This window comes from Alternaria atra, assembly GCF_907166805.1.
Source record: "Alternaria atra isolate CS162 genome assembly, contig: 25, whole genome shotgun sequence".
In the NCBI taxonomy this organism is placed as follows: Eukaryota; Fungi; Ascomycota; class Dothideomycetes; order Pleosporales; family Pleosporaceae; genus Alternaria; species Alternaria atra.
Genome location: NW_025091323.1, coordinates 5,782,141 through 5,807,674, shown reverse-complemented (window position 1 = coordinate 5,807,674; position 25,534 = coordinate 5,782,141). Strand labels below are relative to the sequence as shown.

Sequence of the window (25,534 nt, the reverse complement as noted above, 5' to 3'; positions counted from 1 at the left end):
GATGGCTCTTCAATCATGACCTTCTTGATGGGCTGTCTTCCAACCTCGCGAGGCTCCGTGACTTTCGCGTAGTCTGATAATTCTATCATCGACCCAAGCTACTACGCTACAGAAGCTGACCGCAACGTCATGTGCGAAGGCTTCCGCACGCAATCGCAGCTCATGTTTGGCACAGCTGAAGGCAAAGAACTTGTTGACAGCGAACATACCCCACCAGGGTACTTAGTACTAAAGACAGAAGCTTCAGACCAAGAGATTGATGCGAGAGTCAAGATGGGCGCAAGTACCACGTATCAGCCTGTGGGAACGGCGGCGATCCGAACGGTTGTTGATGGTTCGTTGAGGGTGTATGGGGTCAAGAACTTGCGGGTTGCGGATGTGAGTATGGTGAGTTGCTTGTTGTACATGACGCTGACTGAGGCTAACTCAAGGCAGATTCCCAAACCTCTCGCGGCACATTATCAGGTTCCCGTTTACTGTTAGTCATTATGTTCTCGGTTGATGTACGAATATACTGACATATTCCAATAGCAATCGCAGAGCATGCCGTGGATATCATAGTGGCTGAGTATTTCAGCTGAGCATTTCGTTGTGCAATTTAGTCTCTGATGGTGGACTTCAACATGCTTGGGGTTACATATATCTACGCTGCCTCTTAGACATCAGCATGTTCGACTTTCCAACCCCCTGGCATCAAATCCGTGAAAACCCTTTCAGGATCATATTTCGCCCTTGCCATCCTGAGTCTCTCCACGCTCTCACTTCCATAACTCTCAAAGACTTTCTGGCCCTTGTCAGCGTCATTCAGATAGATATACCTGTTCAGACCGTCAACCTCCTCCAACTTCCTCTCGATATCCTCATTGACAGTCTTAACCCAGTCGGCAATTTCGCCATCAAATTCTCCTTCACTACCCCAACTAATAGCCTCCTCTACCCAGAACGCCGGTTCGAGCGGGATGTTCTGTGGCAGCCGCGCAGATCTAGCAACCATTTCGCGGTTCACAATGTTAAAAGCGACGCCTGCGAAGAAATTAGGAACTTTATTTGCGAGACCTGATTCAGCCAGCGAGTTGAAGAAGGTGTCGTGCACGATCTTGAGTGCTTCGGCGTTCGCTTTGATGGAAACAACACGGAACTTTTGGCGCAGGCCGTGAGATTGTGCACCGTCTTTAAATGCTGAGCGCATTGCGCGACCATACCGCGCGAGAGAGACGGGACGCATTGTCGACGTGCCATTCAAAGCTTTGAGACCTGTGGTATTGCCGTATATGAACTCAGTCAACGGGCCCGAGGTTGGTGCAGAGGTATCGTTGTAGAACAGTGTGCTTTCATAAGACGGTGCGGTAGAACTGGGGCCCCAGCGACAGACTGGAATAATTGTTGAGTCAAGATCTTCGTCGTTTGTAAGAGCCATATTCAGGACGGCGGCGAGGTAGGCGTCTCGGGTTTCGTTCGTGGAGCCGTAGTGCGCATCTGCGAGAAGTGGCGTGATGGACGGGAACGTCTGCAGATCGAATCGAGTTATCAAAGCGAAGGAGTTACCGCCGCCACCGAGCGCCCAATAGAGGTCTGAGTAGGTGCTGTTTGCAGTTATGGTGGCAATGGTACCATCTGCGAGGACGGCCTGGGGTGATTTAGCTCTTGCCCAGGGTTTCGCACAGAGTGCTTAATTCTGCTTTCGTACCTCATATGCCTTGATCTTTCCCTCGGAAGAAGCTAGCCCATGCTTGACACTGTACCAACTAATACCACCACCAAGAAGCAGACCAGGTACCCCAACAGGTGCCAGTCGACCTCCGATAACAGTTTTGTTGGTAAACTCAAGGTAGTTGAACACATCGCCCCATCGAGGTCCAGGGCCAATGCTCATTGTCTCCCCGTCTTCAGAAAGCTCCAATGTGTTTAAGTTGGTGCTTGAAATCAAGACTCCTGTGCTGTTAATGTTCGCAGCGTCCGATATGGGCATGTGACCACCACCTCGCATAGCGAACTTTGTAGACGTATCGACGAACGTTTTGACAGCGAAAGAGAGGGATGTTGCACATGTTGGGGCAAAGATACAGGCTGGGCCGAGCCAGGCGGAGGAGTCCCAGGGCACTGCGTTCTTATCAGCTCGCGAACCATCGTCTGCGCATCTTTATGATTGACCTTGATTCTCATCCACGTAGCCTGCATCTTCTGGAAGATACGTGATGTTTGGATAGACATGTTTTAGGATCTCGCATGCAGTCGATGGGTCAGAAACATTCTGCGAAGCCAGTAACTGAAAAGCTGAAGCTGAAATTGCAAAAGTGAAAGGAACCAAGTCCCTGATTGGAGCCATCATAGAAATAGCAGGGATCAAAATAGTGGAGGAAGAGTGTAGACAAATGAATGCAACTGCGCAACAACCCGTGTTTATATCAACACATTTCCGGAGACATCCGTCCATGTACCAACTGCGCCTATCTATACGCAATCTCTCATGCCTCTTCCCTTCTAGTAGCTAAAGATCAATGCACGAACGTCGTCCGGTTGTAAACTAAACCCCAGCGTCTTTACACTTCGATCCTTGCATGGATGACCGGGTTCGTATAGGGCTGCCGTAAATGTAGACATAGAACAAGTGTACGATGATTCCTGTGTTGTGATTACGATTTCCGTCGCGTCCAGTAAGGTGTTATGAAACGCCTGACAGTTGTCGCACTCGGAAGCGTGTCGGTGTCGGTTTCGGTTTCGGTCTCGCACCTGTGCTTTTTCAGTCTATCGGGCTGTTTTGATCTGCCCAGAGTACTACGAGCGCCATGCATTAGAGTAACAGCAGGCAGATCATGGAAAGTACCATCTGGCCTGGAACGACCTCTTGGACAATGTGGACGAAGTAGTTGAACGCACATGTCTTTGCTTAAAGTAGATAGTGCTTCCCGATCACCGAGAACACCATCTACGCGGAGTTAGCACACGTGCATAGCTCGAAAGTATGTCAAGGTAAAGAGGTACGCATGTTCATCAGACTTCCGAATACAGTCAAAAATGTTATGCAAACACAATCGCAGTGCGGATACACATGAAGAGGAGGCTAAAAAGCCGCATTGAAGTGGGTAAAACACCGTCGACAGCACGATGGGTCGGACAAGGCAGAGTACGCGTATCCGTTATACAAAGTCCATGTCCATACCATTAGCCGCAGCTAACTTAAATCCCAACCAGACATGATCCCATGGCATACCAATACCCCTAAATATTCAAACCAAAAAAGGACATGATCTATGATGCCGCAAATCACAAACGAGCGCGCAAGACGACATGCTACACATGTTCTATATCTCGATAGCAGATTCCGAACAGAACTCCCATGTATATGTAGAGACAATTATCGTCGGACAAATCGTGAATCGACGAAGAACGTGTCGAGGGTATCGTAGAAGAATTGTTTTAAGATGACGTTCAGACGATGAGAAGCTTCTCCACGTTCTCGCCTGCGGTCCGCTCGCTCATGCGGTTCCACGCCGTGTACGCAAGAACGCCACAGGCAGCCCACATCACAGGCACGGCGGCTTCAGCGCCAGCTGTAAGGACTGTCAGTAGGTTTCCTTCCTGTGTATTTGCTTTGTCATGACATGGTTGATGGACAGTGCGTAAGTGGAGCTTGAGTGGGTGAATGAATAACGTACTTGGTCGCTCGGCCTGTGCGGCCATCTCCATGACGCGGGCTGTGCTACTTGTTGAGCTGGAGGAGTTGGCGCGGATGCTGGCGGTTGCGACGCGCTTGCCGGCGAAGGCTGCAGTGAGTGGAACACGGGTGGCAACGCGGGAGAACATGTTGATTCAAGTGGTGTTCTTGTGAGGTTTGGTGAATATGTCGGTGTGCTATCGACTCGAAATGAAACGTGGAGCTTTTGTAACGACTGTTGATAGTTGTCGTATAGATCCTCTTGAATGGAAGTACCAAGCGAAATGTGTTGTTTGAGTGAATGTGGGGAAGAAAAGAGGACACAGACACGGATGCTGTTTATATAAAGAAAGTGGGCCCACGGAAAGGTGTTGTTGTGGGTCGCATGTAAGGCGAAAAGGGAAAAAGAAGAAAGGAGGCGACGCCAGCAGAAAATTTAGGGGCGGTGAGCGATCCGTGCAGGGATGGGCTTAGTCGCGATAGGCTTGGCGAGGTACATCAAGTGGGTCGAGGTCGGAAATAGCAAATCTGGAGTCTGGGGTAACGTGTCAATAGGGCCATCGTCGTCGATGGAGTGAAGACCCTTCCGCTGCGCTTTTTTGGGGCTATCGTAACAATGCGTGAAGGGGCGCATTGTGTGTATTGCGACTTGGAATGACCGGCAATGAGGCTCTCCGAGATCCGTCCGGCTGTACTTCGCATAGAGCCGCAAAGACCCTACTTGCGAGATCGACACATTTGCGGCGCATCCCCGGCCTTCTAGACTAATCTACCGAGAATTAACCTATTCTCGCCACCCCAGCCTCAACAACATCAACGGGTTCGCTTCAATGCATATGGACCACATCCGCTTCCTCATCGTGCATGATGTTCAATACTGCAAAATCTTGATTGTTGTTTGAGCAGTACTTAAGCAAAAGCTATCGTGAAGATATTGTTGTGATAGTACGTCGATACTGACACGATGGGAGACATTGTATACCTCTGCATATAGTGTTCTTCACAGGTCGTCAGATGACATTCTTTCTATCATCCATATTACTTCGCGAGATGTTATCGTCCAGACTTGTCCCACTATCCACATCGAATCATCGAATACCTGTGTTGACACAATACCAATCGTGGCTGCACAAATCTCCACAGAAAACGGCACATATCCTCGACCGTCTTGAACTCCTTTGATACCTCTCAAACACCGCTACCGCATCGGCCCATATTTCCGCCCAGTCACCCATACAACGCAAATGAGCAACACAGCTCGTCACGCAATTTGCTCATCACGTCCAACAGCTGTCTCGCCACCGAGCCTTCACTCTATTCTGGTCGAGATTATCCAGCTTGGCAAACGCCAATACGCAATCGTCGGATTTTGCGGATGTTGGTGGTTTGGCATACGACGCCGTTGGTGTTGGGGTGGAAGAATGCGAGGTAACCGCAAGAGTTCCGCTGCCACACCGCCTCTTCGCTCCTTCGTATTTGGCGCTCAACACAACAATTTGAGCCCCAGTGTCTACTCCACCATCACAATTCGGTATGGAAGTCCTCAGGTCTCTCTACCCAGCCTTTCTGCCTGATGATGGACGCCACGTTTCTTCCCATCATACAGCTCATCTCGAGGGACGCAACGATTTCCTCCGCATCTCGCAGCCAGAACAACTTCCTGGCTATCTCAACTTTTCCAGAAACCTCTCTATCCTTCTCATACTCAAGAAATACTTTAGTCCACTCTAGCCGATGTACATAGCTGAACCCAACTTCTGTAGCACTCTGAACCTCCCCTCAAGTCCTTCCAATCGAACCGCTATTCTCCTGAGTTGTTATCGGATATCGAGTCAAGATTCGATGAAGATTCTAATTGCCAATATTGTTCTGACATGTCTGTTATGTATTTGTCGGCCCAATTAGTCCACAATTCTGTGCGCATACCTCGCTCTGTCCACCAATAGCCTACCGGCCACTGTGAGAGTTCGAACAGGTTTTGATCCGGGGGATCCAAGGCTTCCGATGATTACATGGAGGTCCAGAGAACTCGGCGGTCTAGAAAATCTCCATCGAAACCCGGGAGATTGTTTGTTGGTTTATCCTCGTCGTCCGCGAAAAAGTAAAAAGCGCCGGTCTCAAGACTCGCCTTGTTCGGTTTCTCTGGCAATGCAACTGGAGCTATGTGTCCGCCACCTTTGCGCTATTCTCAAACATGGTAAATGAGAGACACTTTTCCGGAGAAGAAATCTCGCGAATGTGGTAGGCCGCTGATGCACCGCTCAATCCAGCACCCACAATGGCGATTTACAGTCTCTTGTCGGATACATAGTGACCACCTGCTTGACGGTCGTGGAGAGCGAGAGCACACCAAAAAAAAGGCTGCGAGTGCCATGATCGAAGTGCAGAAGCAGGAAAAAGATTGTTAACGACAGAGTGTCTATACGTTCATATCTGTGCACGGTCCTCGCACATGGCATGACCATGATGTAAGCGCAACTGGTGGTCGCCCAAAGGCAAGGGAAACTACCGTGCATGACAACACCGTGAGCCTGACTGGGAGTAAAGAAATGCAACTACATTGCGCATGTATGCCTCGCGCTTCGGCGTCCGATTTTTGATGTTATAAGTGACACGTAAACGGCAAGGCACTTACAACTGTCGCAACACAGCCGACCGTAACGATAACAGATACCGCCCTTCCAAACCAAAGGTATCGGGAAGCCAAAATGAAACTGGTTTTATGAGGCAGTATTCGACTCCCCAATCGCTGTCTTCTGCATCTTTTCAACAACCTCCTCATCTTGCAGCTTAAGGCTCAACCTCTCCAACCGTTCTTGCAACGCCTTCTCCGTCTCCCTAAACCTCTTCTCAAATGCCTCATCGTCTTCTCCACCAAACCCTCCCGCAGTGGGCGTCTTGTCCCCTTCCCCACTCCCTTCCGCCAGCACATTTTCTTCAGCACCGGCGGTTGCCTCCTTGCGCTCCTTCATGGCCGCAATCCTCCTCTTCTTTACCTCCTCTGTCCTCCTCATACAAATCTCCAACCTCTTTAAACTACTCTTTGGCCACCATTTCCGTAAGTTGTCCCCTTTGGGTATAGTTTTTGCATCGTCAGGCAAGCGTACCCAGTCCAGTTTGCTCTCCACGAAGATGTGCATATCCGGTTCCATCAAGCTAGGCAAGTCCAGAGTTCCCACCCTCAAGTCAACAACCGCTTCACCCAGCGCACTACTAGCCCAAAGCTGAATGTGACATTCTGGACACTCTGCATGGCGGTCGATTCTCCCTGATTTTGCTTCCCGCGTGACGAACAGTGGAGTTGTACCAGAGATGACCTGGATGTTATACAACTCGATATTCAAGTTGACACTGAACGCGCTTCCGGTCTGTTTTTGACAGTTAATGCAGTGGCAGGCGTAGCAGTAGAGGGGAGACGTAAGCAGGCGGTAGCGGATAGTGTTGCAGACACAACTGCCTGTCACAGCGGGAAAGGGTTTTGGTGCGGACATTCTGGTGCTCGGTGTACGGGGATGGTCGGTTCCAGTGGGTATGATTAGTTACGAGGCGGAATGTCGCGTGGTAGCGGCTGAAAACCGAGGCAATGTCGTAGTGGGGCTACCACGCTAGTGCGTCTTAGCGCAGATCTTTCGCGTCTACAGCGGAAAGGCATTGCGACTCCACAACCATATCAGACGTATACAGCTTTTATGACACGAAACGCCATCGTTCTGATTGGATTCTTCGACGGTCATACAATTCTTCCATCAATATGGATTCTGGCAGCGTCTCAGCAAGCTGGACGGCCCTGGCCGAAACTAAGGCTTCACAGCAACGCAATCTTCGATGATGGCTCTATCGTCGGCGATGAAGTCTCGATCCGCCACATAGTCATAGTTCCATCTACATCAGACTCATCGTTCTGTTACTTCTACCCTTATGTTACCGACCTGTAGAGAACGAACCGCTCCACCTTCCGAGAGACCCAGACCGTACCAGACTCCCAGACAAGGGCTGTTGTCAGCCCACGATGCTTTATCATCTATCGAATCTGATCGATTGCCGCCAGATGCGCCATCATGATAAACGATATCATTTTCGCTCTACACCTATCTGACGCAGGTTTGCGAGTCGTCATCGCGGGGGCAGGAATGGAAGGTACTTCAGCAGCGTTCCACCTCCACAGCCATTGACTCTCAAAATCTTCGCCCATGTTCACAGTGGCAGGTAGCAGTAGGAGTTAGAGGCGCTTACTCTTCTGCGTCGCACGAATGCGAACGCATTGACGATCGGGAAAAGAACCTTGTTTGGTCAAAAACCCAGCTCGGCCTTCGTTCCACATCGGCAGCGCGCTCCTAGGTGTAGAAGCTCTGCAGATCCTGAAACCTTCCATATAGAATTCGAAGTTCAAGAGCCACGGTCTCCGTCGCTCGTATAAACTACTCCGTACTTCTGGATGACGCAAACATTTATCTTGTCGAACTCACATTATACCGCTTTGTTGATAGTCTCGAACAGATCTTATTGTCACAGTGAACATCCACGACTACTGTGATTGTATCCATGGCTGCGAACTTCGATACCCTACATACCCTTCTTTGGGCACAACTGAACCATATCATATCTCCATCCCAGGCCACGACATGACGCAATTCAAGACCCTCCTCTCACTATCCGAGGTCGCACCAAAGATGTGGTACGACTCGCAAACAGGTGGCTAGTTCGGGATATGACGCGACTGGCTCATCGATACAACGGGCCGATGGCTGCATAACATTGACTGGCGCAAACAGGAAGCCCGTATCAATTCGTTCCCCAACTTCACAACCACGGTGAAGGATGCTAATCACGGAGCCTTGGATGCACACTTCATTGGTCTGTTCTGTGCGAAGCGAGATGCCGTTCCTGTAACCTTCGTGCATGGTTGGCCTGGCGTGGTCATTGAGTTCATGCCTATGCTTGTGCTGATGCACGACAAGTATACACCAGAGACGATGCCGTACCATTTTGTTGTTCCGTCGTTGCCTGGGTACAGGTTTTCGGTAAAATAGGAGGCGAGAGGGAGTCCATGATGGAGGCTGCTGTGCAGGTTTTGAAACAGCTCATGGTGAACCTTCGGATTGGCAAGGGCTATGTAGCGCAAGGAGATGATATCGGGTCTATGCTCTCGCTGATACTCCTGAAAGAGTCGGAAAAGTGTAAAGCAATCCAAGATATGGCGGCGGTTTTCTGAAATGCCAAGTCGTGCGCTTTCATGTCCATTGCTGACCATTGGTACTTAACGTCCTTACACTGCGACACTTCAAGGGATATTTCAATCAATTGACATCTGAAGATGTCTGGCATTTGGAACGGATGCAAGCTTGGGGAGCCACGTGCGATGCCTATGCTCTAGAACATGATACTTGGCCTTCCCATCGAACTCGCAGTCTCTTTCAGCACCTTGGCACTACCCACATGGTACGTAAAGCTTTCACTTTGCTGAATCTAGAAAATTCGTACCCAGAACTGACTGCTGGACCACAGCATCGGAGAGAAACTCCTCGAGTTGTTAACTGAACAAACGCTGCTAGACGAACTGCTAGCCAATGTGAGCTTTTACTGGTTTACATCGTCATTCGCGCAACCGTGGCTCTATACCGGAGGATCGCAAGTTTTAACACTATAGAAACGAGTAAACGGAAGCCGATTGGTTATTGTGATTTCGCTGGTGAGACGCTGATGCTGCCAAGAGCTTGGGGATATGCAGCTTTCCCCAACCTTGTGCACTACACGACACATTGCACGGTATGATTTGCGCTACTCTTCTTCTCTTTTTCACAGTAGAGCAAAAGGCTGACTAAGACACTTTGTTCAAAGGGCAGACACTTTGCTGCGTAGAATTAGCCTCCGGCTATTTTAGATGACGTGGAAGCATTCATGAGCAAGATACGTAGGTCTATGGAATAGCCAAAGCCCCCTCAAAACACATGAGGTGCACTTTTCGTACACCTTCGCCCCTCAGTACTCCACCAGCCATCATGACCGTGACCTTGGTCTTGCAAGTCCCAGTCAACCCTCTCATGCAGTATGGCCAGCAACTCGTCTTTTCACTTCCCGCTGGACATACGAGGTAATGACGCCTATCGAACCCAAACTCATCATTTGACGTCCCAAAACGAACCTTCGTTTCTGGCTGAGGATACCCGTTATTACCTGCGTCTCACACTAGTTGTATCGAGGCATTATGACACAAGACACATTCGACACATAGTCGCTCCCAAGGTATTTTGGGTGTCACGTCACAATTCTTGTTGATCAGCAAGTCTTCGACCTAAAGGAAAGAGAAGCAACAAACTTGAGCATTTGCCAGGTACACATACAAGATAGTTCGTTACATACTATACAATCCCCCATCCCTACGCAGTGGCGCTCCTGAACGGGTTACTCGGTAAGAACTTGGCTATACCACTCTTCGGCGCGGGATCTTCTACAATCGGGCTAGGCAAACTTCCATAAGCATTCGCGTCTGCATCCTGTTCACCAAAATACTCCCCATCAGTCAGCTTCAAACTTTCCATAACCCTCCTAACCTCGTTCCCCTTCTCGATCTCAAACTCCTCCGCACTCAACAACAGCGTCTCCCCCCTCGCCTTGTGTATCTCCAACGGCTCGTGTTCAATAGCTTCGGGCCACTGACCAGCGGCGTAGAGTGCATCTTGCATATCGGCCCAACGAACAGAAACACCCTCGAGGGAATATGGCTTGACGGAAGATGTCTTCAGCGCTTGCGGTAGGACGGAACGCGCAATGTAGTGGTCGCGGGATTCAGCTTGGGCTTTCGCTTCAAATGCTTGTTCGAGGATGGAAATTTTGCTGCGGTGACCGGCTAAGATTTCTCTGTCAATGTCGAGGTCTGCCTTGGAGCGCGTGGGATCTGGGTTCTCTAGCGCCTCCTGGAGAACACGAGCTTGATCTCTTAGTTCATCGAGTTTGCCCTGAGCACCAAGTTCGTTGGCGGGTGCGGCCCGGCGTGCGAGGTCCTCTTGTAGGTTTTTGAACTGCTCTGCTTTGCGGAGGGCGTATTGCAGTTTCCGGAGGCGGGTTTCGAGACTCTCCTTGGCGACTTTCAGGCTCTTCTGGTCTGCTTCGTTTTGGTTGTGTTTCATCTTTAGCTTGAGATCCATGGAGCGTATTTGGCCTTGGAGCCACTTGACGTTATCCGTAGGCTTTGCCTTGGCCAGTCCTGCATTCGCTAGGGCGTCGATCTGCTCCCATCGCTTGTCTAGGAACGTCGTTGCCTTCTTCTGCTGCTCTTGATGCTCTTCCGTTGTCTTGGCACCGTGTGCCTCTTGTATGCGCAGGACCTCTGCCAAGTCGGCGCTGGTGTTGGCGCGCTGGTCCATGATCTTCTTGATTCGAGTCTTGCGGTCCATTCGGATCCACTCTGGGTTCGTCTTATCCCAGGCAGTCTCGTGCAGTCTTCGAAACTCGCGTAGCTTGCGGAAAGCATTGTGGCCTTGACTTGGGGTGGGGAAGGTGAGGACGCAGTGCGGTACCCATTCATCGGGACGTAGGACGGGCGGCTTGGAATGCTTGCCGATGAAGGGAAGTTGTTCAAGATGGTGGTTCTACAGACGTCAGTATTGAATGATCGCGAATAACATGTATTCCGTACATCTAGAAGTTCCTGCAGCGAGTATATGATTTGATTCGATTTGGTGTTGCGAAAGATATAGATGATCTCGCCATGTTTGGCAGTGCCTTCTGGGTCTACAACATCCCGAAGGGTGTAGGGCTTGATCGGCGCTACCACATGCTGACCAGTCGCTTGCCTTCTCGCCTTCTCGTTGACCACAGTTTGTAGCCGGAGGTGTTTGGGGTTCGATTGGCGCTCGACATAGGCGGCGATACGCTTTTGCATATGCTCAACATGCTGCGGAGTGATGCGTCTAGCGGTGTTGGCGAAAGTGACGGGCTTTAGTGGCGGCTTATACCGGAGCCGGGCAAGTGATCGAGGCATGGCCGCGGGGTTGCTGGTGATGCCAATTGCCGGTCGACGATGTTGGTGGTGGATGCAAAGAATCCAAGATTCAGTCGCGCACGGGCCTCTGACCGCGGAAGCCAGCAGCACCTCCGCTTGCTCCAATACGACAGCTCTCCGGCGCGCATTCACTCGTAGCAAGCTTCTACTATGAGCTGTTCCATTGCGATTACTCAGGCGCTAGACGAATCGTGCCAGGATGCTTCGATGAAGTCTTGTTCAATTCCATCCTGCTCCTGCCACTGTCTACCAACCGGACCAACTACGTAACATGGCTGGAGAGCCATCCCAGGCAGCCGAGCAGCCCAAGTCTCCGCCACGTGAGCGACCGTGGCTGCTGCCATATGTATGTTGTGCAGACAGCATATTAGCTGTAGTCGCTGACAATCTAGCTAGAATCGCAAGCTTAGACACCTCCAAGGCATCACGATCCGGAATCTCACACTTACCACGACTCCCCCAAAGTCGCGCGGACGGACCATTGATGATGAAGCGATACCGAGTACACTCAAGTCGCCCACTAAGGCCTTCGCTTTGAGAGAGAGCAGGGGTCTGGCGCATTCGCGATCTTCGAGCGATCTCACCTCTCCCGAAGATAGCGTCCGGCGCAGCAGTGGTGGTTTGCGCGAACCTACCACTCCAATCAGACCCGGATATGGCAAAGGACTGCGAAGACGCTCGACCATGGAGTGGACAAACGCGAGCCCGCTGACTCGCCAGAAGAAGCTGGAAGATATTACCGCAGGGCGCATGGCGGATACCTTCTTCAGCTTGCATGCACAGGATCAGGAAGAGCCGGTATACATCTCCGAGGTCGCGGAGAAGGCCATGAACCCAAACTTCAAGTTCTTCGATCTCGGCCCGTGTGGCCCTGGTGTCACGCGATTGGACAAGCTGACTGTGAGGGTGTGGGCTAAGAGCGAGACGATGCAGGAATGGCAGTATCTCATCGACTACACAGTACAGTTCAGGTCGTTACAGTTCATCGGCAGGACGCTCGGAGGTTTCAGACATCCACTGCCGCAGAACTGCATACTGTTCCATATGACGGATGGCATCTACACCAGCTTTACGGATCTGCCGGTACAGGAACGAATGCGCCCCGAGGTTCTCGCACCACCAAAGGAGAACCCAGACGGCAAAGCTCTCAGCTCCTCGTCGTACGACGCACTCATGCGACTATCAACTCTAGATGACTGCATACAGGATGCGCTGACTACACGGGACCGGATTGCCGACGAGATCGAGGGCATACTCGCAGCGAACAAGGAAGACATATGCACGGTTGAGTCGGTCGCCGAGACAGAAGACAGTCTGCGGACCGTCGAGGCTGCCGTGACTGCGGAAAAGCGACGAGTGGTAGCAGCACGCAGGAAGCGTGACGAACTACAAGCCAACATCGCATACCGACGAGAGAAGATGCAAGCCGGTCGCGACCAGCAAGCAGATGCCTCCTCAAGATTATCCCTCGAGCGTACCAAGGCCAATGAAACCAAAGCCCTCATAGAAAAAGCCAGCGAGGACATAACCGGCCAACGCCGTCGAGTCAGTGAAGATGTCCTCAGAATCTTCCCCATCGAACCCATTCCAGGAAAACCCCTCGCTTTCACAATCCGCGGTCTCCTCCTACCTAACTCCGTTTTCGATGAAGTAAAAGAAGACATGACATCGGCAGCTCTCGGCTACGTAGCGCAGGTTGTGCACTCCCTATCCCCTTACCTTTCCGTCATCCTACCCTATCCAATCTCACCCCATGGCTCCACATCGACAATTGACGATCCACTTGCCGTCACGCAGAGCGGTCAAAATGCCCAACGCACGTATCCGCTATATATGAAGAATGTTGTGAGATATCGCTTCGAGTACGGCGTTTTTCTCCTCAACAAGAATATTGAGATTCTTTCTAATTCTCTGGGGCTACGGCCTGTGGATATTAGGCATACCTTGCCGAACTTGAAGTACCTGCTTTATGTTGCTACCGCTGGGAAAGGCGAGCTGCCAGCAAGAAAAGCGGGTGGCATCAAAGGCTTGTTAAGGAAGGATGGTGCCATGTCTCGAAAAGGGAGCATGGATAGCACCATCACCATGAGCAGTGTTGGCACACCCACGACCGAGTTGAAGAAGAGTCTGGAGATTGCGGGGAAGAGACTGGATCAGGGAAAAACGAACGGTGCGCCTACTCAAGCACAAACAAATGCAGGGAGCAGGCTAAGACCTGCTGCATAACCCCTAACTATACATAGACCACGTACGGGATGCGAGAGGTCTGAATGTCTTTTCGGGTGGATGTAGTTATGTATGTAGACCTGATACCAGTACTTTGTAACATAGCTTCTAAGACACCATTGTTTTTCTGCAGCCTGTACACTACACACTTACGTCGAGGCATCGGGTCTAACTGTATTGGTAGGCGAATGCAGACACGGAGTCGCAACACCGATGATTGTTCACAAAGCATCCGAGATACCATTGCTTTTCGTCTGTTTAGCTGTTTGATTACCCCGATCTTCACTTGCTTTTCTCATGTGCCTGTGGCGTCTGCGAAACCGCGCCGAGCCGAAGCCCCAGGCCCCTTCAGGGTCCGAAAAAGCATGTGCGTCGTGACTTGACCGTCGTTCACGTCGGCTTCGGCCCTTCTCCAGGTTCCAAAGGGTAGTCTAAGCGAGTACGTCTGCTGACATAAGTCTTACCCCTTGCCCTGAATCTTCGAATTACATGGCAGATCGACGGGCTAACCCCTGCAGCGTCAGAACGCCAAGAGGTCCACTGCACGCTGGTCGGAAATTGCTTGGTACTGACGAGCTGGCTGCAGCGAGCCTCGGGAAAGCTGGAAAGGAGTCGTCCGCTTTTCACATCACCTCCGAGCTGGCCGCAACTTTTCTTGGGGCTGACTTCCGTTTGGGCTCTCTTGCGTTGGACGTTCTTCTTGTACACCGAGGCCAACTTTAGACCAGGACCCTCGTGCTCTGAGAGTCCATCTGCGGAACACCTGCGGATCAGTGTCTTCTCCTCCCGCACCTGGGCACCAACTCCTCGCTCACGATGACGGAACCGTTTCCTCCACTCAACGGCGCACTGCCACAAAACACGGGAGCCAACGGCGCAACCAGGCGGCGAAGAAAGTCTAGTGTGCTGGGCTCCGATGTACCTGGCGATGTTGATGTACCGTCTTTCGCGACAAATCGAACGAGCACCCCGCCGCTGAACAGTCCTACGAGCATGGATTCGGTACGTCGACTTGCCTTTTTTGCCCCGAAAGCCTTACAGACGATGAGCAACAACTACGAGAAGGCAAAGAAAAACTGCTAACGACCACGTGTAGAAATCAGATAAATCCATCCGCCGCTCCAAACGAAAAACAACACGCCGCTACCTCTCCAAAGCCAAACGTCTCTGCATCCGTCATACGTGGCTCCTCCCCCTCATCCTCGGCTTGATTATCATATCCCTCTACGCCATCTATCCCTACGAATCGAACCCGCTGTCCGCCTGCCTCTTCCTCTCTTACCCCCTCGCACGCGACGATCCCCTCATTCCCGAACATGTCCGCGCAGACCCAAACGGGCCGGTGCACTATGGCAAAGGTGGCCGGGATTTCGCTTTCGTTGGTTTCTACATTATCGTGTTGAGCTTTACACGCGAGTTCTGCATGCAGAGATTGATCCGCCCGATTGCGATTAAACTGGGTATTAGGAACCGCGACAAACAATCCCGATTCATGGAACAAGCCTACACAGCGCTCTACTTCGCTCTCTACGGGCCCTTTGGTATCTGGATAATGTCGCGCACACCCGTGTGGTATTTCAACCCTATTGGCATGTACGAGGGTTTCCCCCACCGGACTCACGAAGCCGTTGTCAAGGCATACTACTTGTTGCAAGCGAGTTACTGGGCCCAGCAAGCGATTGTATTGCTACTGATGTTGGAGAAGCCGAGGAAGGATTTCAAAGAGTTGGTTGCGCATCATGTTATTACCGTGTCTCTGATTTGGTTGAGTTATCGATTTCATTTTACGTACATGGGGATTGCGGTCTACATTACACATGATGTTTCGGATTTCTTCTTGGCTGTAAGTTCTATCCCCATCTCTCCCAAGACGGAAAGTTTGAGAAGGAAGCGTTTTGCTAACGGGACTGTGACACCAGACGTCCAAATGTCTAAACTACATCGACTCTCCCATCGTTGGCCCCTACTTCTTCGTCTTCATGTGTGTCTGGGGCTACACGCGTCACTACATCAACCTCAAAATCATCTACTCCATCTTGACTACCTTCAAGACCGTCGGGCCGTTTGAACTCAACTGGGAGACGCAACAGTACAAGTGCTGGATCTCGCAATACATTACTTTTGCGCTGTTGGCAAGTCTGCAGGCAGTGAATCTGTTTTGGTGGTTCTTCATCTGCAGGATTGCGTATCGGTTCGTGGTGTACAAGGATGCAGATGATGACCGGAGTGAATACGCGCCGACAGATGAGGAGGTTGAGGAGAAGGAGAAATTTATCAAAGAGGGGGCTGAGGCGGAGGGTGAGTTTGAGGGGTTGGAGAAGGAGTTGGAAAAGGTGGAAGATGCGCCAACAACCCTGGTGACTGTGAATGGGTCGGGGGTGCAGACGAGTGGTGCTGATAGCATTGGGTCGAGAGTGAAGCAACGGAAGGGTGGAAAGCAATGAGAGAATGGCCGGAAGGAAGATAACCAAGGGAAGAAAAGGGATGTATCGGCATAGGAAAAAGGGTTTAGAGTTGGGACTGCGACTGTTGAGCGCTGAACAGTTGACCTAACTCACCATGGTTTGAATGAGGGTTGGAATTGGAAGCGTCTTTGTATGTCGGTATGCTGTTCTCATGCATATGCTGTGGAATAATGGCTGATGAGCATTTCAGATAATAATGCACTGTACAATCATGATCTTTGGGAATGGGGTCTGAGAGATGCTACGTACGCGCTTTTCGTGCGCGCCTTCGCACATGTCTGTGCTTCAATCCGGTCGATGATTTTCACGGTTGGTTGTACGAAGACCCTGGGTCGCTAACCCATATACCGCACGCTTCGAACGCCTCTACCATCCGGCCACGAACCATCGATGATCGTGTCGCTATCGCATGGAGATCAGCGGTGGGGCTAGCGCATAATGCTACTTGTTGACGTTGAACAGGTGTGGATGGCTATTAGTGTGAGATGATCTGCGATGCCTAGACGCTTTCCGAGTGCGAGTACGAAGTGCGAATCCGAGTGCATACGTAGCACTAGGTACATGGCTGCTAGTGGCCTTAGTTGACCTACGTTTCAGTTCCAATCCAGCTTTAAATATAAGGTCCATACATCTGACGGGGCTTTTCCACAGACTCAGCGGCATATCGCTCCAAGACACTATGGCCGGCGCATTGCAAGCTATTGTCGCGGAAGTTCGTGCTTCCAACTTGCTTTCATCTCGAGGAATTGCACTTGTTCTAGGCGGTTTGATTGTTTTCCAGGTCCTCAAAAGCGTCGTCTACATCATCTACAACCTTTACTTTCATCCGCTCAGCAAATACCCCGGACCGAAACTATGGACGGCCTTCGAAGTCGCACGGACGATCGGTCGCATGCGGGGAGACTTCGACTTGCAAATCGTTGAGGCACACCGCAAGCACGGCGAAGTCGTAAGGATTGGTGTGGACGAGCTGTCTTTCATCAATCCAAGCGCCTGGAAGGACATTTATGGACATGGCCACGCGGAGGTAAGTCCAGACCGTACGAAATGCATGTGAGACATACACTGACTTCGTATCCCTCTGCAGCTGCGTAAGTACTTCCCGCCTGACACTGTCAATACGAACCAGATCATCGCGGCAAACTCGAGTGATCACTTCCGTATGCGTCGAGCTATGCTACCAGCCTTTTCGGAAAAAGCGCTCGCACAGCAAGAGCGATTGATTCGCGTCTATATTGACCTACTTATGCAACGTCTCTCAGAGTGCGCGCAATCCAGCAAACCAGCGGACCTGACACGCTGGTACAATCTCACAACTTTTGATCTGATCGCAGATCTCTGTTTTGGGAAGTCGCTGGATGGCTTGGAGACGGGAAAGTCGAACGCTTGGATTGAGAAGATCGATAAGATGTTGCGACTCATGCCAGTGTTGATGCTGGTCACAAGCTTCCCGTTCCTGATGACGCTATTCAATCTAGTCTTGGGCAAGAAGATGAAGCAGTCGCGTAAAGAACATCAAGACTATGCTGCGTCGCTCGCAATGAGCCGAATCCAAGGAAAGGAGCAAGCCGATCGTGGAGATTTTATGGACTTCATTCTACGCTCACGTGGCGAGGACAATCAGTTGACAGACGGGGAGCTCGTACACAACGCCGATCTTCTTATGGTCGCGGGCTCTGAGACCACGGCAACAATACTTCTCGGCGTCACATACTACCTATTGAAGAATCCAGACGCCTACAAAAGAGTAATCGAGGAGGTACGAGGTGCCTTCAAGCGTGCAGAAGACATCAACTTCAGGGATGTCAATGCGCGCTTGCCGTACATGTTGGCTTGCCTGAATGAGGCGATGCGCATCTTCCCGTCTATTCCTTTAGCATTGTTGAGGATAACGAACGATGGTCCGCCAACACCCGTGGCTGGTCACTCAATACCTCCCAAGGTAAGCTATCGTAGCAATAGCTCTAGTAAGCAGCTTTACTAATAGATCCAGGCCCGCGTTGGTGTGCACCACCTTGCCGCGTATCACTCGCCACTCAACTTCCACGACCCACAATCGTTCCGCCCGGAACGCTGGCTACCAGAGGAATTCAATGACCCATCGTCGCCTTTTCATAACGACCGACGCGATGTCCATAAGCCCTTCTCATATGGTCGGCGTGATTGCATCGGTCGCAATCTTGCATTCCTTGAGATGCGTCTGATTGTTGCTCTGCTGTTGTGGAATTTCGATTTGTCACTTGACGAAGGCATGGAGCAGTGGCATGTGCAGAAGATCTTTAGTCTATGGCAAAAGCCGCCTCTGATGATGCATGTCCAGCAGAGAGCGCAGAAGTAGGCACCGATGCTTTTCGTTATCTTGTCAACCGCAGACTTGTCAACAATCAATCCAGATCAATCTCATCAATCAAGCTGTGACAATTTGTACTGCAAGTCAAGCCAATCCAGCATATCGTAAAATAGCAGTCGATTAAGCTAAAAATTAATAGATTAATTAATAGGATTATGTAAGCATAGGGTGGTAGTAGTATAAGGTCACATGAATGAGTGTATTCTTCTGTGTATGTACAAATGTGTGATCTGAACTCTTAAGTAGTCGGACGCATTAGTCATGCCTGCAGAGCAGTCATGTAATCACAGTCCGCAACAAGCAAGTCAAGCAATCTTGAGGTCGTCGATTGACTTGCTTGTTAGCGACGTCGTCGTCGCTTAATTGTTGCTTGATTGTTAGTGTTTTTAGGCAGCTTAATTGCGACTTAATTAGTAGATTAATTAGATTGGACGCTAAAGTGTCACGAGATGCTACGAGCACGTGTTTAAGAGCTTACTAGAAGCGTTAGTTGTGGCTACGTACGATATCTGGTGTAATACAAGACGTTGCGTAAGGAAACAGAATCAGCATGTACAGGCGGTGAGAAGTTATCGATGGGGGCCGTGCGCATGGCGCTAGGCCCGGCCGGCCAATCAGCAGAATCCTGGTGCTTGGCGGAGCACTCGGATTCTGTAGCGCGTTCAGTGTCAAGGGAACCACGGTGGTTACCGTGACAGTACCCCCCTCTTATTCTCGAGCTCCTGCGAGCGTCGATCGTGACGATAAAGGTTCAGGGATATCAGGAAATCTTTCGTGGAAAGCAGCCACAGCTGCGTTATCCTTCAGGTTCAAGGCGGGTTCCCAGGTCAACTCATTGTAACCAGTCCATTTTACATAGTACTCGTGTCTCTTTCTACGCTTGTTAAAGCGGAGACCTTCGACGCTATCCACAAAGTATTCTTCTTCGTTATCTACAACGACAGGTTCGGGTGGCGGTGCATTCTGGCCAGGTATGTGATCGTCTTCTTTGGCTGCTAGACGAAGGAGGGATACATGAAATACAGGGTGTATCTTCATAGATTCAGGTAGATGGAGGCGGTACGCATGGGAGGAGACCTTCTTGGTTATTCGGTAGGGTCCCAGGTTCTTCCAGTCGAGCTTCTTTGATGGTCGTTGTGTTCGGATGTTACGCGCATCTAGCCATACCTCGTCGCCAGCTTCGTAAGCTGGTGCAGGTAGGCGTTTACGGTTCGCGTATTCTTGCTGCAGGGCTTGCGCCCATGTCATTTCTTCGCGGATAAACTCAGTGATATCACGCATCTTATCGATCATCACATTCACATCCCGGGCTTGTAGGGCCTGGTAGGCGGGACGTGTCTTGTTCGTGGGCGGTTCAAAACCCATTCGGGGTTCTGGCCGTAGCAGGCCATCATCGGAGATACTCCTGTGGATTCCGAAACGGTGTTGTTAGCTTCGAATTGAGCGATAGGAGCCACTGGACCCAGTCGTCTTGCTGGTAGTTCGTGTACGCGCGTAGGACTTGTTCCATCGCAGCGTTAGCGTTCTCGGTTTGCCCGTCAGTTTCGGGATGATAGCCAGTTGAAAAGCGTGGGTCAATCTTTAGCTGGCTACATAGTTCGTCATGGAAGGCAGAGACGAACTGTCTGCCTCTATCGGAGACAATCGTGTCGGGAAGGCCGTGGTTGCACCAGACGTGGCGAAGAAACATGCGCGCTACGTCGGGTGCTTCCATCTTGCTACATGGTATTAGGTAGCGGTATTTGGACAAACGGTCCACTACCACCATCACGTTCTTGTATCCTTCTGACTCAGGTAGGTCGACCACGAAGTCGACGGAGATATCTGCCCAACGTCGTTCAGGAACGGGCAATGGCTTTAATAACCCGTGGTACTTCTCTCGCGACGCTTTAGAGCGGCGGCAGGTGTGGCAGCAGGATACGTATCGTCGGACGGTCTCGAACAGCCGAGGCCAGTAGTATTCCCGTTGGATAAGTTCGAGTGTCTTTCCTCGGCCTGGGTGGCCGCCAGAGGGAGCATCATGGACTGCACGGAGGATCTTGATTTTTAGTTCGTCGTCGTCAGGAATAACGAGCTTGTTCCGGTAGTATAGACGGCCGTCGCGGTTCTCACAGTCGCTTAGGGTGACGGTCTTTGACCGTCGTCTACCGTCGTGCAGCAGTTGCAGAGTTTCTTGTATAAACGGGTCCTTGGGGTAACCGTTAGGTGCTAACTGGTATCCTTCTTCGATAATCTGTTGGATAGATCTATCGGTCTCTACTAACCCAATCATGGGAGGATTCTGAAAGAGTTCTGGGCGCAGCAACGTTTGCTTGCGAGCTTCTCGGGCTTCCTCTTGTGCAAGCTGGTCTTGCGAACGTCGGGTTAAGGCATCAGGCTTCTCGCCATGCTTGCCTGGTCGGTACGTAATCGTAAACTGGAATCGGGAGAGGTATTCGGACCATCGAGCCTGACGGTGGCTCAGTTGCTTCGTAGTTGCGAAGTACTGTAGGTTCTTGTGATCGCTAAGTACAGCAATTGGGAAGGACGCGCCCTCTAGCTCAGGTCTCCACTGTTCAAAGCAACGGACGATAGCGAGTAGTTCCTTATCGTAGATTTCGTAGTTGTTTTCCGCAGGGTTCATCCTCTTCGAGTAGTAGGCTACAGGGCGAAGCGTACCGTCGGGTTCTGTCTGGGAGAGGACACCTGCCGTGACGTAGTCGGAAGCGTCTGCTTCTACGATGATCGGGAGGTCAGGATCAAAGTGTCGCAGTATCGGTGCAGTAGTGAAGGCGCGTTTTAAGGCATTAAAGGCCTTCTGGCAGTCGTCGTTAAAGAGAAACTTAGCGTCCTTCTTAGTTAATGCTACAAGCGGAGCGGCTAGGTAGGGAGAAGCTATCTATAAACCGTCGATAGAAGTTCGCAAATCCTAGAAAGGCTCTAACGTCCTTGACGTTGTTTGGGTATTCCCAATCCACGATGGCTTGAACCTTCTTCGGGTCCATTCGTATTCCATCTACTCCAACTACGTAGCCAAGGTAAGTGACTTCAGTTTGGTGGAACTCGCACTTGTCTACGTCTAGTTGGAGCCCAGCTTCCTTAAGAGCGTTCAGAACAGATCTAACGTGCTCCTTGTGTTCGTGGAGGGTCTCGCTATAGATCAGGATATCGTCGAGGTAAGCGGTGCAGAATATGTCTAAGAACGGGCGTAGCACGTCGTTCACGAAGTGCTGGAACGTACTTGGCGCGTTGGCTAGTCAAAGGGCATTACGAGATATTCAAATAGCCCATATCGGGTACGGAAGGCTGTCAGCCATTCGTCTCCTTCAGCGATGCGGAGTCGGTTGAAGGCAGCGATAATGTCAAGCTTTGTGTAGTACTTAGCCTTGCTTAGTCGGCTTAGGGTCTCTTGGATCAGCGGGATTGGGTAACGGTTCTTGACGGTAACTGCGTTCAAGGCACGGTAGTCGACGCAGAAGCGTAATCCGCCTCCAGGTTTCTTGACAAAGATAACAGGAGAAGCGACTGGAGAGGAGCTTGCTCGGATAAACCCCTTCGACAGGTGGTCTTCGAGGTACTTGCGCAGTACCTTTAGCTCGTCTTGGGACATGCCGTATAACAGGCCGAACCCGTGTTGCTTGCCTTTTATCAGTTCGATCTTGTGGTCGTATGGTCGTCGTACGGGCAATTTGTCGGAGTTCTCTCGCGAGAAGACGTCTATTAGGTCGTGGTACTCAGGAGGGACTTTCGTGAGTGGATCGGTGTGCTTCTTTACAGCTAGTGCCTTATCAATGTCAGCAATACTAACAGCACAGATTTCGTAGCCTCTTCTACGCGCCAGGCTCATGAATGGGGCCGCGCCTATGCAATAGATATTAAGTTTCGGCTGTGACTTTAACGAGTCGTCCTGGTCGTTGGTTAAAAGAGTGCAGTCAGAGTCGGAGTCGTAGGTGGGTTCGTGTATAGGTTCGTTTAATTGGCGCTTCATCTTAGGTAGCCAATGATCGTGTCGTTGTCGTAGTACGTGTTTGAGTTTCGGGGTTCGGGAGTGAGTTCTATTAGAGCTGTTGTTGCCCCACTGTCCTTGGGGAGTAGGAGCAGAGGTACGGCTAACTCTAAGGCATCGTTCGGTGCATCTTCGGGCAGTAAAGCAGCTTCTCATTAGCATAGTCTAAGTTTACTCGATGCTTGTTCATCCATGGTTGGCCAAGTATTATCTCGTGGCGGCCAGTGTTAGTAACGTAGAGTCGTATAATCTCTACGTGGTTGTCGTATTGTAATCTTAGAGTGACGGTGTGAGACACTTCTCCACCGTCAAGTACGTTCAGTAAATCCAGTGGGATAGATAACGTAGGGCAGCAGGGTTTGACGAAGGTTCAGGTTGCGCGCGAGGTCTCTGTGAATGTATCCAATACCAGTAGCTCCAGTATCAACTAAGGCCTTAAGATTACTTCTAGTGTTGCCTTGTTGGACTGTGCAGGGTATCACGATACAGCGTTTCCATGTGTCGGTTTGGGATTCAGACCAGAGTTCAGCAGAGATTCGGTGTATGCGCGGTCCCGGGGAGCGACTTATCCTCGGGACGAGGCTTTTCCCTTTCGGGACCGGTTGCGAGAGCGTCTCTCTCGAGATCCTGAGGATCGGGAAGATCTTGAGGTATCGGATCCTGCGGAGCGAGTACGGATCCGGTTATTCGTGCTATGCGATCGGATATGCTGAGCAGGTAAGGGGACACTGCAGTTGCTGGATATATGGCCTTTCTGGTTACATTTAAAGCGCGGCCTTCCTTAATTCTCTTCTGGCGTTCAGCCGAGCCAGCGGGTGCGTAGTTCATCACGTCTATATCCATTACGTCAGGGTGTGCTACAGGGAGACGGCGTGGGCGGTCTGGTAGGAAGCGGAGGTTGTTGTCGTAAGTAGATATGAGATTGGCGTAGTCGTTTAGATCGTTAGGCAGGGCTTCTCCAACCATTGCGCGTTGCAATTCGTGGGACAGGGAGTTTCGGAGGGAAGCAATGAGACCGATCTCATTCAATCCAGTATCAGCGGCTAGTCGTCGGAACTCGGCGAAGTGGGAAGTAAAGCTGCGCTTCCCTTGACGTAATCCGCTTAGTCGGCTAAGTGCTGTCAGCTCTTTGTTCGGGTCTCCGTAGGTGGCTTCAAGGAAGGTAACAAGCTGGTCTACAGTATGGACGTCCTTGTCCATAAGCGGGTCAATAAGGGCTACAGCGTCCTTCTCCAGTCGAGAGTGGGCATATAGCAGGCGGGATCTCTCGTTCGGGTATCGGTCAGCGTTACCCTCGAGCTTGTACCTTAGCTTGCGGACGAAGGCGGGGAGGTCCTTTCGTCGGCCATTGAACAAAGGCGGGTCAGGCAGGCGGTCGGTTCGGGGCAGGTCCTTGAGGCTCGCAGTTGGCGGCGTCACAGGCTTCAAGCCACTTCCAGATGGCTCCTCGAAACGAACTTGCCCAGCTTCAGTGTCGGTACGGGTAAGAGCTGGGGTAGTAACAGGAGCAGACCTAGTCTTAATAGTCTCTATCTCTTGACGGAGCTCTAATATCTGTTGCGCGTGTCGATTCTCTTGCTCGGCTAGGTTAGCAAGGAGTGCTTCGTTGCTAGCCTTCAACGCAGCCGAGTCCGCTTGAATTGCGTTCAGCTGACGCAAGATTAGCTGCAACGCGTCAGGTTGTTCGTGGGTAGTCATAGTAGGTTGACGCAACGTAATGTCACGAGATGCTACGAGCACGTGTTTAAGAGCTTACTAGAAGCGTTAGTTGTGGCTACGTACGATATCTGGTGTAATACAAGACGTTGCGTAAGGAAACAGAATCAGCATGTACAGGCGGTGAGAAGTTATCGATGGGGGCCGTGCGCATGGCGCTAGGCCCGGCCGGCCAATCAGCAGAATCCTGGTGCTTGGCGGAGCACTCGGATTCTGTAGCGCGTTCAGTGTCAAGGGAACCACGGTGGTTACCGTGACATAAAGGATCAAAGTTGTATACAACTACAGTGGCTTATCAGCCCACTCGTCTATGTTATAGTCTTATATAATATCCTCATCTAGTACGTCGTCCCTGTCGTTATAATAAGTCTTAAAGCCTACTCTTATCCACGATCGTATTAACTGAAGAGCAGCTAGCAACTCACTACTAATAGCTCGTCGCTTAGGCTTAAGTAGGTCGCCAAGCTCACTAAAGAGCCTCTCACACTCGCAGCTTAATGCTAGAATTGTTAGTATATTAATCGCAAACTAGCTTAAACACAGGTATTTTGAGCGCATCTGTATCCAGTAAACGACAGGGTAACTATCACCTAAGTACTGCTCTCTGCTCCACTCTAGCTCTTAAGTCCTCTAGCGCTCGTACTCGTCGTCGTAAGCTGCTTTATGCATAGTGTTGTTGCGGCGTACAAAGGCGCTGATTACGTTATCTATACTACGCGCAGTTGTTATTAAAGTCAGTAGAGGTTAGGGGCGTATACGCTAAGGTCTATACGACTGCTAGAGTCGCTAAAACCTAGTGTTAGCGGCGGTAAGCCACTCTGGCTTGTCAACCCAGCTGTTCTCGCAGTAGTATTTGTAGTATAGATAGAGGCAGGCAGCAGCGTAGTAGGCAGGCGATCGATCAAGCTTATCGTAGTACTCGTTAGCCTTACGCTAAGCAGCGCGTAGGTTAATATTAAGGTAGTCCTCTAGCGCGTCGGTGTGGTTAAAATCGACTTGCTTGTATTAGCGCGTACGAGCTTTGAGTAAGGTAAGTACGTACTCAAAGACAGGTATAACTTCGTATATAGCACCAAATTTGCCTACTTTGCCTCGGCCTTTAAGCCGCTCCGTAGCAACCTTAAGCGGCTTAAGG

At 50.8% G+C, this 25,534-nt stretch overlaps 7 protein-coding genes across 7 annotated transcripts; 3 read left to right on the top strand and 4 right to left on the bottom strand.

The window, feature by feature from the left end:
• Positions 1-655: 655 nt before the first annotated feature.
• On the bottom strand, positions 656-1,987 carry ALTATR162_LOCUS6982 (uncharacterized protein; the record flags this gene model as incomplete). The annotated part of the gene is made up of 2 exons (XM_043314608.1): positions 656-1,627; positions 1,688-1,987. 2 exons carry the CDS (start codon positions 1,985-1,987, stop codon positions 656-658), a joined length of 1,272 nt encoding a protein of 423 aa, XP_043170543.1.
• Positions 1,988-3,429: 1,442 nt separating this feature from the next.
• On the bottom strand, positions 3,430-3,804 carry ALTATR162_LOCUS6981 (uncharacterized protein; the record flags this gene model as incomplete). The annotated part of the gene is made up of 2 exons (XM_043314607.1): positions 3,430-3,551; positions 3,657-3,804. 2 exons carry the CDS (start codon positions 3,802-3,804, stop codon positions 3,430-3,432), a joined length of 270 nt encoding a protein of 89 aa, XP_043170542.1.
• A 2,571-nt stretch (positions 3,805-6,375) lies between these two features.
• Positions 6,376-7,146, bottom strand: ALTATR162_LOCUS6980 (uncharacterized protein; the record flags this gene model as incomplete). Its single annotated transcript, XM_043314606.1, has 1 exon — positions 6,376-7,146. One exon carries the CDS (start codon positions 7,144-7,146, stop codon positions 6,376-6,378), a length of 771 nt encoding a protein of 256 aa, XP_043170541.1.
• A 2,886-nt stretch (positions 7,147-10,032) lies between these two features.
• ALTATR162_LOCUS6979 (uncharacterized protein) lies at positions 10,033-11,636 on the bottom strand (the record flags this gene model as incomplete). Its single annotated transcript, XM_043314605.1, has 2 exons — positions 10,033-11,244; positions 11,292-11,636. The coding sequence occupies 2 exons, from the start codon at positions 11,634-11,636 to the stop codon at positions 10,033-10,035; spliced, it is 1,557 nt and encodes a 518-aa protein (XP_043170540.1).
• A 292-nt stretch (positions 11,637-11,928) lies between these two features.
• Positions 11,929-13,883, top strand: ALTATR162_LOCUS6978 (uncharacterized protein; the record flags this gene model as incomplete). The annotated part of the gene is made up of 2 exons (XM_043314604.1): positions 11,929-12,003; positions 12,054-13,883. 2 exons carry the CDS (start codon positions 11,929-11,931, stop codon positions 13,881-13,883), a joined length of 1,905 nt encoding a protein of 634 aa, XP_043170539.1.
• An 816-nt stretch (positions 13,884-14,699) lies between these two features.
• On the top strand, positions 14,700-16,327 carry ALTATR162_LOCUS6977 (uncharacterized protein; the record flags this gene model as incomplete). The annotated part of the gene is made up of 3 exons (XM_043314603.1): positions 14,700-14,885; positions 14,980-15,726; positions 15,803-16,327. 3 exons carry the CDS (start codon positions 14,700-14,702, stop codon positions 16,325-16,327), a joined length of 1,458 nt encoding a protein of 485 aa, XP_043170538.1.
• A 700-nt stretch (positions 16,328-17,027) lies between these two features.
• On the top strand, positions 17,028-18,686 carry ALTATR162_LOCUS6976 (uncharacterized protein; the record flags this gene model as incomplete). The annotated part of the gene is made up of 3 exons (XM_043314602.1): positions 17,028-17,375; positions 17,436-18,290; positions 18,342-18,686. 3 exons carry the CDS (start codon positions 17,028-17,030, stop codon positions 18,684-18,686), a joined length of 1,548 nt encoding a protein of 515 aa, XP_043170537.1.
• Positions 18,687-25,534: the final 6,848 nt, after the last annotated feature.